General features: G+C 41.5%; 1 protein-coding gene across 1 annotated transcript in view; it reads right to left on the bottom strand.

Moving 5' to 3' along the window:
• The window catches only part of CNTNAP2 (contactin associated protein 2), a 1,101,400-nt gene that overhangs the window by 726,461 nt on the left and 361,639 nt on the right, over window positions 1–13,300 (bottom strand). The window contains exon 2 of the mRNA XM_068156823.1: window positions 7,613–7,723. Within this exon, the coding sequence (XP_068012924.1) occupies window positions 7,613–7,723 (111 nt within the window). The remainder of the gene's footprint in view (window positions 1–7,612; window positions 7,724–13,300) is intronic.

Here is a 13,300-nt window from a genome sequence, read left to right as displayed (position 1 = left end):
TAAGCACACATATTTACAGAAAAGGGACCACTGTATTTTTATTTACTTAAAAGCTTTTACTTATTTATACATTCATACTCAATAAGAGCTCTCTTATAGGCAGACATAAACTGACTGGATGATACTATTCTTTTTCTCATGGTTATTACTGTTCTTTTATGCTACTTTATCCATCACTCTTAAGTGCTCACCTACTTAGAAAAGAGCATTTTGTAACCTTGGCTGTTAATTTAGAAATCACCGGCAGCTCAGCAATAAAACTTTCCTCTGAGAGGATTTTCATCAAAATACAATTAATTATATTGAATATGGATATCAGTGTGTCCAAAGGTCTTGCTGATATAAGGAGATTGAAGGATTTGGAACTCAGAATTGTTTCAGTTGGAACAGACCTTTAAGATCAAGACTAAACATTCTCTAACTCTACCAAGTCTGGTGCTAAACCACGTCCCTCAGCACCACATCTCTGCATCTTTGAAATACCTTCAGGGATGGGGATTCAGCCACATGCCTGGGGAGTTTATTCCAGTCTTTGAGAACCCTTTCAGTGAAGAAGTTTCTTCTCGTATCATACCTAAAGCTTTCTTGGGCAACTTGAGGCCATTTCCTCTTGTCCTTTCACTTGTTACTGGGGAGAAGAGACCGACATGCATCTCACTCTGGTCTTCTTTCATGCAGTTACAGAAATTCAGTTGTCTCCTCAGCCTCTTTTTTTCCAGACTAAACAATTGCAGTATTTAAGGTGATAATCTACAATGTGCTGATTATTGCACAGCAGCTCCCTCGCTTCCCTATTTGGACAATGTTGATGCAGAATGAGCACTTCCTTACACTGAGATTCACACAATAAATTCCTGACAAGTCCTATGAATGGACGAGCCCAAACAGACCATAGAATACAGGCTTACACAAACTATCTCTTCTATTTTCACTTTGTTGAAAGGAAAACTACCTGAGGTCAGGCTAAGAGAGTTGGGGTTGTTCAGCCTGGAGAACAGAAGGTACTAGGGAAGACTCAAAGCAGCCTTCCAGTACTCAAAGGTGGCTACAGTAAGGACGTGAAGGAACTCTTTTATCAGGGGGCATGGTAATAGAATGAAGGGTAATGTTTTAAACTGAAAGAGGGGAGATTTAGATTAAATATAAGGGAGAAATTCTTTACTGTAGGGTTCAAAGGGACCTTCAAAATCATCCAGTTTCAACCCTCCAGCCATGGGCAGGGTCACCTCCTTGTAGGCCAGGTTGCTCAGGGCCACACCTAAACTGAATTTCAACTCTTCCAGGCTTGAAGCCTCCACAACTTCTCTGAGCAACTTGGTCTAGTGGAAGCTGTTCCTACCCATGGCAGGGAGGAGATGGAACTAGATGACCTTTAAGGTCCCATCCAACCTAAATTGTTGTGTGATTCTGTGAAAATCTGTTAATATACCACTCTAGAAAGGTACTAAGGAATAGCACTTTTAAGGACTGATTTTACTTATAGTACTGGAGGTTTTAGTGGCCATGCTACAATGAGCCTAGGCCAGGGGTCTCCATCTCTTCTCAGCTGAGACTCACAAGATTTTTTTTATGCTGGTGGAGCTGTTGTAGAACAGATCTAGATGATGTACTGGAAATACATTTGGAAAGAAAAGAATCATATCCCATTATAGATAAATTCTTGCATCTTCTACCCAGAAGCTGTCACTTCAAACTCAGCTGAGAAAAATCACAGAGACTCAATTACACCCATGCCAACACTTAACATTTCTGATACTTGCTTTACAGACAGATCAGTAATTCCAGTAACAGGTCAAGGTCAGCACCTCGATTAAAGAGCAACATGGAAGCCCAGACAGGTTACATAGTGCTGATAAAAGGACTCTTTTCCAAACATTGACTATCCTACAGAAACTTTCCCTTCTATTCCATTATCTGTTTCATCAGTAGCTTCAGATCCGCCCCCCCCAACAGTGGACTTGAAAGAGAGCCCTGGACATCAAATTTCTTCTTTATTCCACTGTGGAAAAGATAATTTCCATACATCCAAAGATTCATTATGACCTTCATACTTTCACTGTCTGCTGGGATTATTTCTGAAGTTCTGAGACTCTCCTCAGTTTCAAGCAGCTTCCAATTATATTATATAACATTACATTATGTTGAAATAATGTAGAATTTCTTCCCAAATTAAAATGGGATGAGGTGGATGATGGGCAGCATTAATTCTTGTACTAGTGAGAAGTGGAAGGTCCAATAGCTTGGGAACCATTAGAAAGAAGATTGATAATACATTATATCAAATGTGCGCTAAGAATCCTCCCCATGACGTGATGCAGTCCATTGATTCTACTGACAGCAGGTCATAAGATGTTAGACCTTATAACCTTGTCATTGCATATGCAAAAGCTACTGTAGATAGATTTCTAAAAAGCTCTAGAATGAGCTAATTGAAAGCTTGCCTTTCTTCTGACACCACTTTAGTTGTTAAGATTGTAACAACTACTTTGGGAGAAGAAAAGGCATGGCAGAAATGAAAGGAAATCTGCAATCTTTTTAGCTAGTTTAATTACATTTCAGTTAAAATGTGTTGCAGTCCTGTCAGTAGCTCAATGGTATGTACTCATATGCCAATGGGAATGACTCCTTTGTCAGTCATATTGAAAAGAAAAAGTAATGTATTTTTTTCTAAGGTAAGACATTCTCATAGGAAGGCTCTGCAGAGGCATCTGGACAGGGTGGATTGACAGCCCAAAGCCAATTCTATGAGATTCTACAAGCCAAAGTGCTGGGCCCTGCACTCGGGTTTCAAGAACACCATGCAATGCTCCATGCTTGGGGCAGAGTGGCTAGAAACTGCCCAGCAGAGAAAGACCTGGGGATGTTAATGGACAACAGACTGATTATGAACCAATTTTTGCCCAGGTGGGCAGGAGCAAATTAAGGGGGAATCTTACCAATGCTTATCAGTACTTACAGGGTGAGTGGCAGGAGGATGGGGTCAGTCTTTTTTCAGTGCTGCCCAGTGACAAGAGGTAACAGGCACAAACTTGAACATACGAACTTTCATCTAAACATGAGCACGAACTTTTTTACTTTGCATGTGGCAGAGCTCCAGAGCAGGCTGCTGTGACCAGAGAGTTGGTGGAGTCTCTATCTCCAGAGTCATTCAAACCCCATGTGGATGCCATCCTGTGCAACCTGCTGTGGGTGACCCCACTCTGGTAGGGAGTTTGGAGTAGATGATCTCCAGAGGTTACTTCCAGCCTACATCATTCTGTGATTCTGTGACATGCATACTTCCAATCACAACATTTACAGCAGGAAACTGAACCTGAACAAATGCAGTCCCAACTCTAACCTTCTTAATAACATGATGTGTCCATTTAGTAAATCAGTGTCTTAATCAATAGACTAAACCATACTGGCTATTCTGCCAAAGTGTTTTGCCAGCCCAGAGATAAGTGCCATGAAAATGGCACAGAAAAAATATAATTGTGTTGGAGACTATAATTTTCAAATGTGCATTTCCTTCATTTAAAGGGTCTGGGGCTAGAGGAAGGGGTGTTCTTTCCATTTAATGACTTGAGCACAGTGTGGCCTAAATAGCACAGTTTATTTGGGAGCCTATTAGCTGATAATGACTCTTTGGAGGGAAAAAAAAAAATGGATTCCCTTATTACTGGTTTGATTAGAAAATCTGTAATTCCATGATGTAAAACAGCTCAGTACTAAAACTGAGCTATGTTCCATCACTTGCAGAAGCAGAAGCATGAATACAGCAAAGGCTGAGGTCCTGCATTAAGCACATTGCTGGATTCTGCAGTACTAGTGTTAGGGAAGTAAAACTGGAAGATACAGGTAAATGGCTGACCTGCTTGAAAGCAGCTCCATGGAGGACCTTGGGAGTCCTTGTGGAGAGTAAGAAAGACAACAGTGTGCCCCTGTGGCCAACAAGGCCAATGGTATCTGGGGCACAGTAAGAAGAGTGTGGCCAGCAGGCCAAGGGAGGTTCTCCTCCCCTTCTACTCCACCTGGTGAGGCCACTCCTGGAATACTACATCCAGTTCTGGGCTCCCCAATTCAAGAGGTACAGAGATACACTATAGAGTGCTCAGCTGAGGCTACAAGGATGATGAGCTGAGGCTACATGGATGTTGAAGGGACTGGAACATCTGTCTGATGAGGAAGGGCTAAAAGACCTGGAGCTGTTTAGCCTGGAGAAAACACTGAGAGGAGATCCTATCAATATTTATAAATAACTGAAGGGTGGGAGTCAAGAAGAAGGCGCGGGTCTCTTTTCACTGGTGTCCTGTGATAGGAGAAGGGGCAATGGACACAATCTGGAACACAGGAAGTTCCACCTCAACATAAGAAAAATCTTCTTTAGTCCTAGAGCAGTCTGCCCAGAGAGGTCGTGGAGACTTTCAAGATCTGTCTGGATGCATTCCTGTGTGACCTGCCCTAGGTGATCCTGCTTTGGCAAGGGGGTTGGACTTGGTCTCTAGAGGTCTCTTCCAACCCCTTCCTTTCTGTGATTCTATGATTTTGCAAAGTATGTATGCTTGGCTTCATAGGTCTTAAGAGATGGATAGCAACAGTCTAAAGAAGTTGTTACTTAAGCAAAGAGATGCAACTAAATTTCTAATGACCTTATGTTTGAGGAAATGAAGCACATGTTTGATTAATGACAGAACTGTAGATCCATATTGCTAAAGAAACATCATTAAAAGAAACAGCACTGTAGTGATTAGAAGGGTAAGAAAGGGGAGGGCAAACGTAATTAAAGGAAAAAAAATAAATTCCAAATGTCTGATTTGCATTTCATTTACAACAGAGTAAGTAGCCCAGTAAACTAAAAGGAGAAATAATCATCTAAAATAATTTTGAAGATCCTGCCTACCGTGCTGATGAGAAGCTTTAGCAAAGTGATTACAGTGACTTTTTCTTTTCTGTTTTAGAACAGAGAGTACAATGCAAATGAACACAACTCTGAGCAGAGACAGCAGAACTCAACTCAAATGATAATCAGTGTCTTGGGACTGAACTGTTCCTCAATTTCTCCAAACAGGATATTGAATAGTTGAACACACAAAATTAAAGGACCAAACAGCCTATCAGTCATAGAATCAAAGGACCGTTGAGGTCAGAAGAGACCTTTGAGATCATGAAGTCCAACCGCTCACCTAGAGGTTTCAATCTGCTAAGCCAATACCACTAAACCATATCCCTCAACACCACATCCACACATCTTTTAAATACCTCCAGGGATGGTGACTCCACCACCTCACTGGGCAGCCTGTTCCAATGCCTGGGAACCCTTTCTGTGAAGAAATTTTTCCTAATATCCAACCTGAACCTCCCCTGGCACAACCTAAGCCCACCTCCCCATGTCCTGTCACTTGTTGCAGGTGAGACAAGACTGACCCCCTCCTTGCTCCAGCCTCCTCTGAGGGAGTTGCAGAGATCAATGAGCTGTCACCTTAGCCTCCTCTTCTCCAGACAAAAGAACCTCAGTTCCCTCAGCTGTTCCTTGTAAGATTTGTGTTGAAGCCCTTCACCATCTGTTGTGGGTCTTCTGAATACCCATGTTCACACATTGCAACAGAAAGAATGAGAACTGCTACAAGGGGTGTAACAAAGCAACACCTTAAGTAAAATCCCCAAACCAGCAGAAAATGGCATCTATTCTCATTCAGAAGCCTTCTAAACTTCTGGAGCAATAAACAATAACAGCTGCAGTTCTGAAGACCAAAAAGCAAAGAAACTGCCAATGCTGCTGATAGGCCAGAAGCTATCCATCACCTCTGTAGGGCTGCAGGAGTAGAGCTTGCCAGGCATATTTTCCCTCAGCTAGTCTTCACCTTCTTGTTTAGCTTCTTTAGTTGCAATAGTAATTCTCTAAAGATCAGGTTTTAGCTGAGCTTTGTGACTGCATGGGCTAGTGTCCACTGCTTGGAACAGATTGCCTAGCGAGATCAAGGAGTCACCACCTCTGGAGGTGTTAAAGAAACATCTAGACATAGCACATGGTTTAATGGCCATGGCAGTGTTGGGCAGTTGGACTCAACAATCTTAAAGGTCTTTTACAACCTAACTGATTCCATTGATTCTATGATTACTGCAGAATAAAAATGTAGTGTAGAGCACTGCAAGCATGGGATGATAGCAGACATATTTAAAATCGAGGCAGAGGGTGCATGGCTGCAAGCAACTCATCAATTACTAGGCATTAAAAGAATGCAACCAAGGCCGATCTAAGAAAACAAAGCGCATTAAGAAAAGAGATCAAAGAACAAGATTCCTACACATGTAAAACAGAGAATTCAGACACACCCAGCTGCAGACTAATAAAGAATGATCACTATCAGGGCCCTGAGGGTACCAAAAGGTCATAATTGCCCTGCCTAGTGAGGGACCCACTCACCTTCCCCTTGAGTCTGGAGGCCCCATTTCAGCCTACATGCTCTACCTGAACCAGATCATAGGTGTATCTACTCCCAGCCTTATCCCATATTCTTCTCCACTTCTGGGTTTTGCTTCCTGGCTTGTCATGAGACCTGGTGTGTCCCTTCTGTGTGATGATCTCAAGACAACTGCAGAACCTGCTGGTGTCACCAGAACTGCCTGTGATAGTATTTCAGTACTATCAGCAGTTACTAGGGAGAAAAGACTGACCCTCACCTCACTAAAATATCCTTTCAGGTAGTTATAGACAGCAAGAAGATCTCCTCCTCAAACCTGGGTTCATTAAGTCAATTCATTACAACCTTGACATGTATTTTAGGAGGACAATAATGCTTTGGTACTGAGTCACAAAAATCTGAAATTTTAGGATATTTAGATTAATACTATTTAGAAAAAAATAAAATCAACAGTATTTAGGGTACTAACTTTACATTAATCAAAAGTTTCATCTTTCAGTGCATCATTATGTGATTGATATCAAAATGGTATCCATGCAAACATCTAGAAACAGCAAGGAAAGCTACAGAAATTCCTGTGGGTAAAAGTGTAGGCTTGTGTTCAGACTGTGAAATAAATTAGCCTAGCCCTAAGGATATAATTAGACCAGGTAGACCATCAAGTTTACCCATCTGTTCTTCCAACCATCAAAAAGGAGGTGGCTTTGCTACTTCTGAACACCACCTCAGTGAGTTACAGAAATACATGAAAAATGCAAAGTTCCTATGGTGTTAGAAAAAAAATGGAATGACAGCAGTCACGGCTAGGGTGGGAAATGAGTCAAATCAAAGTACATCAAAACCGCTCAGCTGTGCTCTGAAAGCCATGACCTTGTGATTGTGCAGTTACCTGACGAACACAGGTATGCCCTCTTAAATGAAGTTAATTATACAACTGTACCAAATGACTTCATCAGCACTGGGCATTTGGCCCATGCTGCTACCTATTATTATTAGCTGTCTGTTTCTCCCTGCGATGCTATGGAGAGCAATTACTGTCACGTACAATGAGAATGAGAGAAGTTCTTTCCCATTACAAAACAATCCTGTCAGACAGCTAAAACTTTGTTGAAACAAATATAAGCAATACCATTTTGAATAAAAAACAGTAAAAATAACACCTTTTTTTCCCCCATTAAATATTTGAGTATGTGGACAGTGTCCCTTACCTCCTCTCTTGTTTAACTTGGCATAGCCTGGCGCATAGCTGCTCGTCATGGCTGATGAACTGCTGAAGGAGGAGTGGGATAATGCTGAGATCAGGGGTTCATCACACTTTTCTGAAAAACATAAAACCAGATACACTTTACTATTCATGAATAATTAACAGAATAAGTGGCAACATGCCCTTTAATTTTCTTTCAGGTAATAACAGAATCCCAGCATGCTAGGGGGCTGGAAAGGGATCTCTGGCTACCATCCTAATTCAAACCCCATGCTAAAGCATGGTTACCCACAGCGGGTTACCCAGGATCAATGTTCAGGTGGGTCTGGAATCTCTCCAGACAAGGAGACTGTACAACCTCTCTGGGCAGCCTTCTCCAGGGCTCCAGCACTCACACAGCAAAGAATAACACAGCCTTATTTTTTGGTTCTGTTTGTTTGTAGATGTGGAATGCAGTTTGCTACACCACAACATCACAGTTATATAAAAGCCATAAAACCAAATCAAAACAAACAATACAAACAAATCACCCTAAAAACCACAAGAAAACCCACAGAATAAAAAAATAATGACAGACACCACGATATGAGTTCAGCTTCCCAGTTCAAGAGGGACAGGGATATACTAGTGAGTGTCCAATGGAGGCTAACAGGATGAGGAAGGGACTGGAACAGCTGATTGATGAGGAAAAGCTGAGAGACTTGGGGCTGTTTAGTCTGGAGAAGAGAAGGCTGAGAGGAAATCTTATTAGTGTTTATAAATATCTGAAGGGTGGGTGTCAAGAAGAAGGGGCCAGTTTCTTTTCAATGGCATCCTGTGATACGACAAGTGGCAATGCATATAAACTGAAGCACAGGAAGTTCCACCTCAACATGAGGAAAATGTTCTTTCCTGTAAGGGTGATGGAGCACAGGAACAAGCTGACCAGAGAGGTTGTGGTGTTTCTTTCTCTGGACACTTTCAAGACCATTGTGGATGTGTTCCTGTGTGACCTGCCCTTGGTGATCCTACTTTGGCAGGGGGGTTGGACCCAATGATCTCTGGAGGTTCCTTCCAACCCGTACCATTCTATGATTCTACAAGAAAAAGACTTCGACCAAGGACAAAAATCAGACAAGCCCATCCATGGGCCAGCATTATCCTTAGGGATATCACAAACGAAAAAGAGCCTGCCTTGATACATTTGGAATCATTTGGGGCATGTGAAAATGCACTGCTAAGAAAAGTATTATCATAAAGCTTCATAAGTAGATAAGATGTAAACTTTCAGTTCTGTAATTGAAGCACTGATAACCTGGTATTTAAAAGAGAAAGTAAATTAGGTTACGTTAGGAAATGCCTACAAATTATCATATATTACAGATTTAGTGGGGGGAAAAACCCAACAAAGTAATATTATTTTTTTTTAAATACTAATCTCTATAATCTGTTTCAGCACTTCACTTCTATCCCACTCAGTACAAAGAAGATTAACTTGGTATTAGCATCTAAGATGGAAAAAGCCAAAATCGGAATCTTTGACTTTCTGATGAAAAGTTTAAAACAAATCCCCTGCTGTTCTATGAACTCATGTCAACTGGAATGAAGAGAATTGGTTTTGGTTGCTCAAATACTCTGGCAGTTAATGTATAGCCCTTTGGTCTAGTTTTCTCAGTTATTTCAACAGATTGGTGAAATATGCAGGTCAAATTACTCATTTTCATTCCAGGTAGAATCACGGAATAGTTTTAGTTGGAAAATACCTTTAACATCATCAAGTCCAACCGTTACCTAACTCTATAAAGTTTGGTGTTAAACCATGTCCCTCAGCACCACAGCCTACCACCACAGAAAATACCATGACCGGCACAAGCCAGCTTGACTCATCTTTTTAAATACACACACTGGCCCTGCTGTGAGTGGAAACCCCCCTCAATTTCTGTATTCACAAGGCACTAGACTACCCCTGACCTGTTTAAAACTCAGCCATACCACATAGTCTTGGTACAGTTAGAAAAAGGTGATTTGGTCGGACTGGATCAAGCATGCAGAATGAATTAACCTTAGCCTCTAAAAAGGAGCTTTAAGGGGACAAAAAAACCCAGGCATTGTGAGTGAATCAAGCCATTCATAAACTGAAAGAATGTTGGAGTGAGGTGGAGGTTGACCTTTTCTCCCTAGTAACTATTGATAGGATGAGAAGAAATTACATGAAGCTGGACCAGAGGAGGTTTGGACTGGATATTAGGAGCAATTTCGTTATTGAAAGAGTGGTCAGGCATTGGAACAGGCTGCCCAGGGAGGTGGTGGAGTCACTGCCCATGGAAGTGTTCAAAAAACTTGTGGACATGTCATTTCAGGACACAGTATAGTGGACATGGAGGTGTTGGGTTGACAGTTGGACTTGATGATCTTAGAGGTCTTTTCCAACCTTAATGATTCTGTGATTCTATAAAGCAGGTCTCCTAAAATCTCCAGTATCATGTAATGAAAAATAAAATGACTTTCCCAGCAGTAGCAACTGGCACATGGAAATACCAAAGAACATTCATTCATGAATCAGGTCTTTGACATTTAACAAAATAAACAAGTTTCCTTTGCAAATCTCAAAGAGTTTAATGGAGAAAACAAAATTCATACCAGCGTAACAGCATGGGCAAGGGTAAAGAGCAATTCCTTTGCACTGAATTAAAGGACAATTCCAGTGACTTTAAAGTTCACACTACTCAGTGATGGAATTCTGACAAGGGAAGATAAATGGGTTTAAGCGTCACAGTTTATATCACAAAACAGAAGGATCAATTCCCCTCCTTCATCCTCCCCCTGCTTTGGCTCCAGGCACACAGCACATTTGGTCCAAAACCTGCAGGAAGAGGGGCATAGTGCGTTCTGTTTAAGTCACGCCAGCCAAGCAGCAGGCTGAGGTTGCATAGGATCTCTCCCTGAAAGTATGTGCGCAAACACCAATCATTTACAATCCTGAGTACCAAACTACCATTATTTTAACCCAAGTAGGCCAAGGTTAGAGCTTAAGAACAGAAGTAAGCAGCAGACTGAAGTACTTATTACACATTTTGCTCTAAATATTATCATCACAGAAAGACAGAGTTCCTTGACAAAGTTTTTCTCAATTATTTATCTATAACATAATTTTGGTAGTTCATAAAGACGGGTTTTCAACTTCTAGACTGGCAGCAAACTGCTCTCACTGCCATTTCACTATTCACAGAAACACAGAATCATTGAGGTTGGAAGACATCTTTAAAATTATCAGGCCCAACTGTTAACCTACTGGTAGTGCTGGCTGCTAGAGATTTGAGGCAATTTCCCATTAATTCTGTTGTCTAGGTCAAAGCAAAATGAAACATTTATAAGCAGAAAGGGCCCTAATAAAAAACTATATTAAAAACACATAAGAAAATCCATTTATAGCATTTTCCTGTGATCATCTTATACATTATTTACTGCTAAGGGAAACAAATAGAATCTCATTATTAATGAGAAGTAAAGTTGAACACATTTTTATTCAGCTGCCTGGCTTTTGGTTTTACATATTTTTTACAGCAGATTGTTAGGTTTATACAATCTTCCCCTACTCATTGTTTCATAGTGGGGGGCTTGGGCAGTGAGAAAACTCTGCCTCTTTATGGAAAAGTGTTAGGAATAGAAAGGTTCAGATAGAAAAACATGTTTCCTATTTATACAAATAGAAAATAATAGAATAGAGTAGAGTAGAGTAGAGTAGAGTAGAGTAGAGTAGAGTAGAGTAGAGTAGAGTAGAGTAGAGTAGAGTAGAATAGAATAGAATAGAATAGAATAGAATAGACCAGACCAGACCAGACCAGACCAGGTTGGAAGAGACCTTCAAGATCATCATGTCCAACCCATCATCCAACAGCATCTAATCAACTAAACCATGCAACCAATGACCCCATCAAGTCTCCTCCTAAACACCTTCAATGATGGTGACTCCACCACCTCCCCAAGCAGCACATTCCAATGGGCAACCACTCTCTCCATGAAGAATTTCTTCGTGACATCCAGTCTAAACCTCCCCTGGTGCAGCTTGAGACTGTGTCCTCTTGTTCTGGTGCTGGTTGCCTGGGAAAAGAGACCAGCCCCCACCTGGCTACAACCTCCCTTCAGGTAGTTGTAGACAGCAATAAGGTCTCCCCTGAGCCTCCACTTCTCCAGGTTAAGCAAGCCCAGCTCCCTCAGCCTCTCCTCATAAGGCTTGTGCTCCAAACCCCTCCCCAGCTTTGTTGCCCTTCTCTGGACACGTTCCAGCAAGTCAACATCCTTCCTAAACTGAAGGGCCCAGAACTGGACACAGGACTCAAGGTGTGGCCTAACCAGTGCAGTGTACAGGGGCAGAATGACCTCCCTGCTCCTGCTGGCCACACTGTTCATGATACAGGCCAGGATGCCATTTGAGTATTTACTGAATATAATGCAAGGTTATTTGCCACAACAGTCTAGAAAAAAATTATGAAACTAAAGAGGTATCCTTATCAGAGCAGAAAAATGTTTAAAAGGGACAAAATGTGTGGAAAACACTTTCTAAAAAAAACCACCAAAACCAAAACCAAACAACAGAGGAAACTGAAAACCCAAGCCAGCTCTCCCACAACAGAAAGAAAACAAAGCCATCCCCAAAACCAACAAACAAAATCACAAGAACAAAAGCAAAATCAACCAACCAACCAACAAAAAACCAATAGCAAAAAAAAAAAGGGCAAATAACTCCTACAAAACAAAGCCAAGCCAAGCAAAAACAAAACATCAAAACACCATAACCACAAGCAAACAAAAAACCCCAAGCAGCCAAAAATCAACTTGAAACAACAAATAAACAAAGCACAAACATGGATTTTGGACAATGAATTCAGAAACATCACAAGATCTGAAAATTCCTTCTCCAAGCAGTAGAAGCTCCTCAGAGCTTAGATTCTTTTACTGGTCCCAGTAGATATTGAGATAATCTCCTTTATTTTTGACAGACACTCAATTAGGGCTGCTCTTGATGAAGCTATGCAAAAGCAAATACAGAAAAAATTTTTGGAAAGACCACTGGCTCCTAAATCATCACTCCCTGTATGGCCTGCCTGGTCTTTCTGCTTCAGTAATCCACCCTTTTGGAGTTAAGAGTCTAAAAGAAGACAGAAGAATGACATAGTTAAAACAAACAAACAAAAACTGCCGCAGTATCCCTCTAATCTGCCCTGGTGAGGCCTCGTCTGGGATACTGCACCTAGTTCTTGCCTCCTCTATTTAAAAAGGATGAGGAACTACTGGATAGAGTCCAGTGGAAGCTATTAAGATGCTGAGGGGACTGGGGCACCTCTGTGGCTGAGAAACTTGGGGTTGTTTAGCCTGGAGAAGAGCAGACTGGGGGGGGGTGTGTGTCTCAATGCCTAACAATAGTTAAAGGGTGCAGGGCAAGAGGATGCAGCAAGGCTCTTTTCAGTGTTGCCCAGTGACAGGAGAAGGGCCAACAGGCACAAACTGGAACACAGGAGGTTCTATCTAAAGATAAGGAAAAATGTAGTTCGCTTTGAGGGTGCTGGCACCCTGAAGCAGGTTTCCCAGAGAGGCAGTTTCCTTCTCTGGATAGATTCCAAACCTGTCTGTATATGTTCTTGTGGGATTTACTCTGGGTGCCCCTGCTCTAGCAGGAACATTGAACGATCTCCAGAGGTGACTTCCAACCTCC

The sequence above is a fragment of the Melanerpes formicivorus genome, unplaced genomic scaffold (assembly GCF_026170545.1).
Source record: "Melanerpes formicivorus ecotype bairdi unplaced genomic scaffold, bMelFor1.0.p_v2 SCAF_35, whole genome shotgun sequence".
Taxonomy (NCBI): Eukaryota; Metazoa; Chordata; class Aves; order Piciformes; family Picidae; genus Melanerpes; species Melanerpes formicivorus.
Note: the sequence above shows the minus strand (reverse complement) of the source record. Positions and strands in the feature narration are given on the sequence as shown.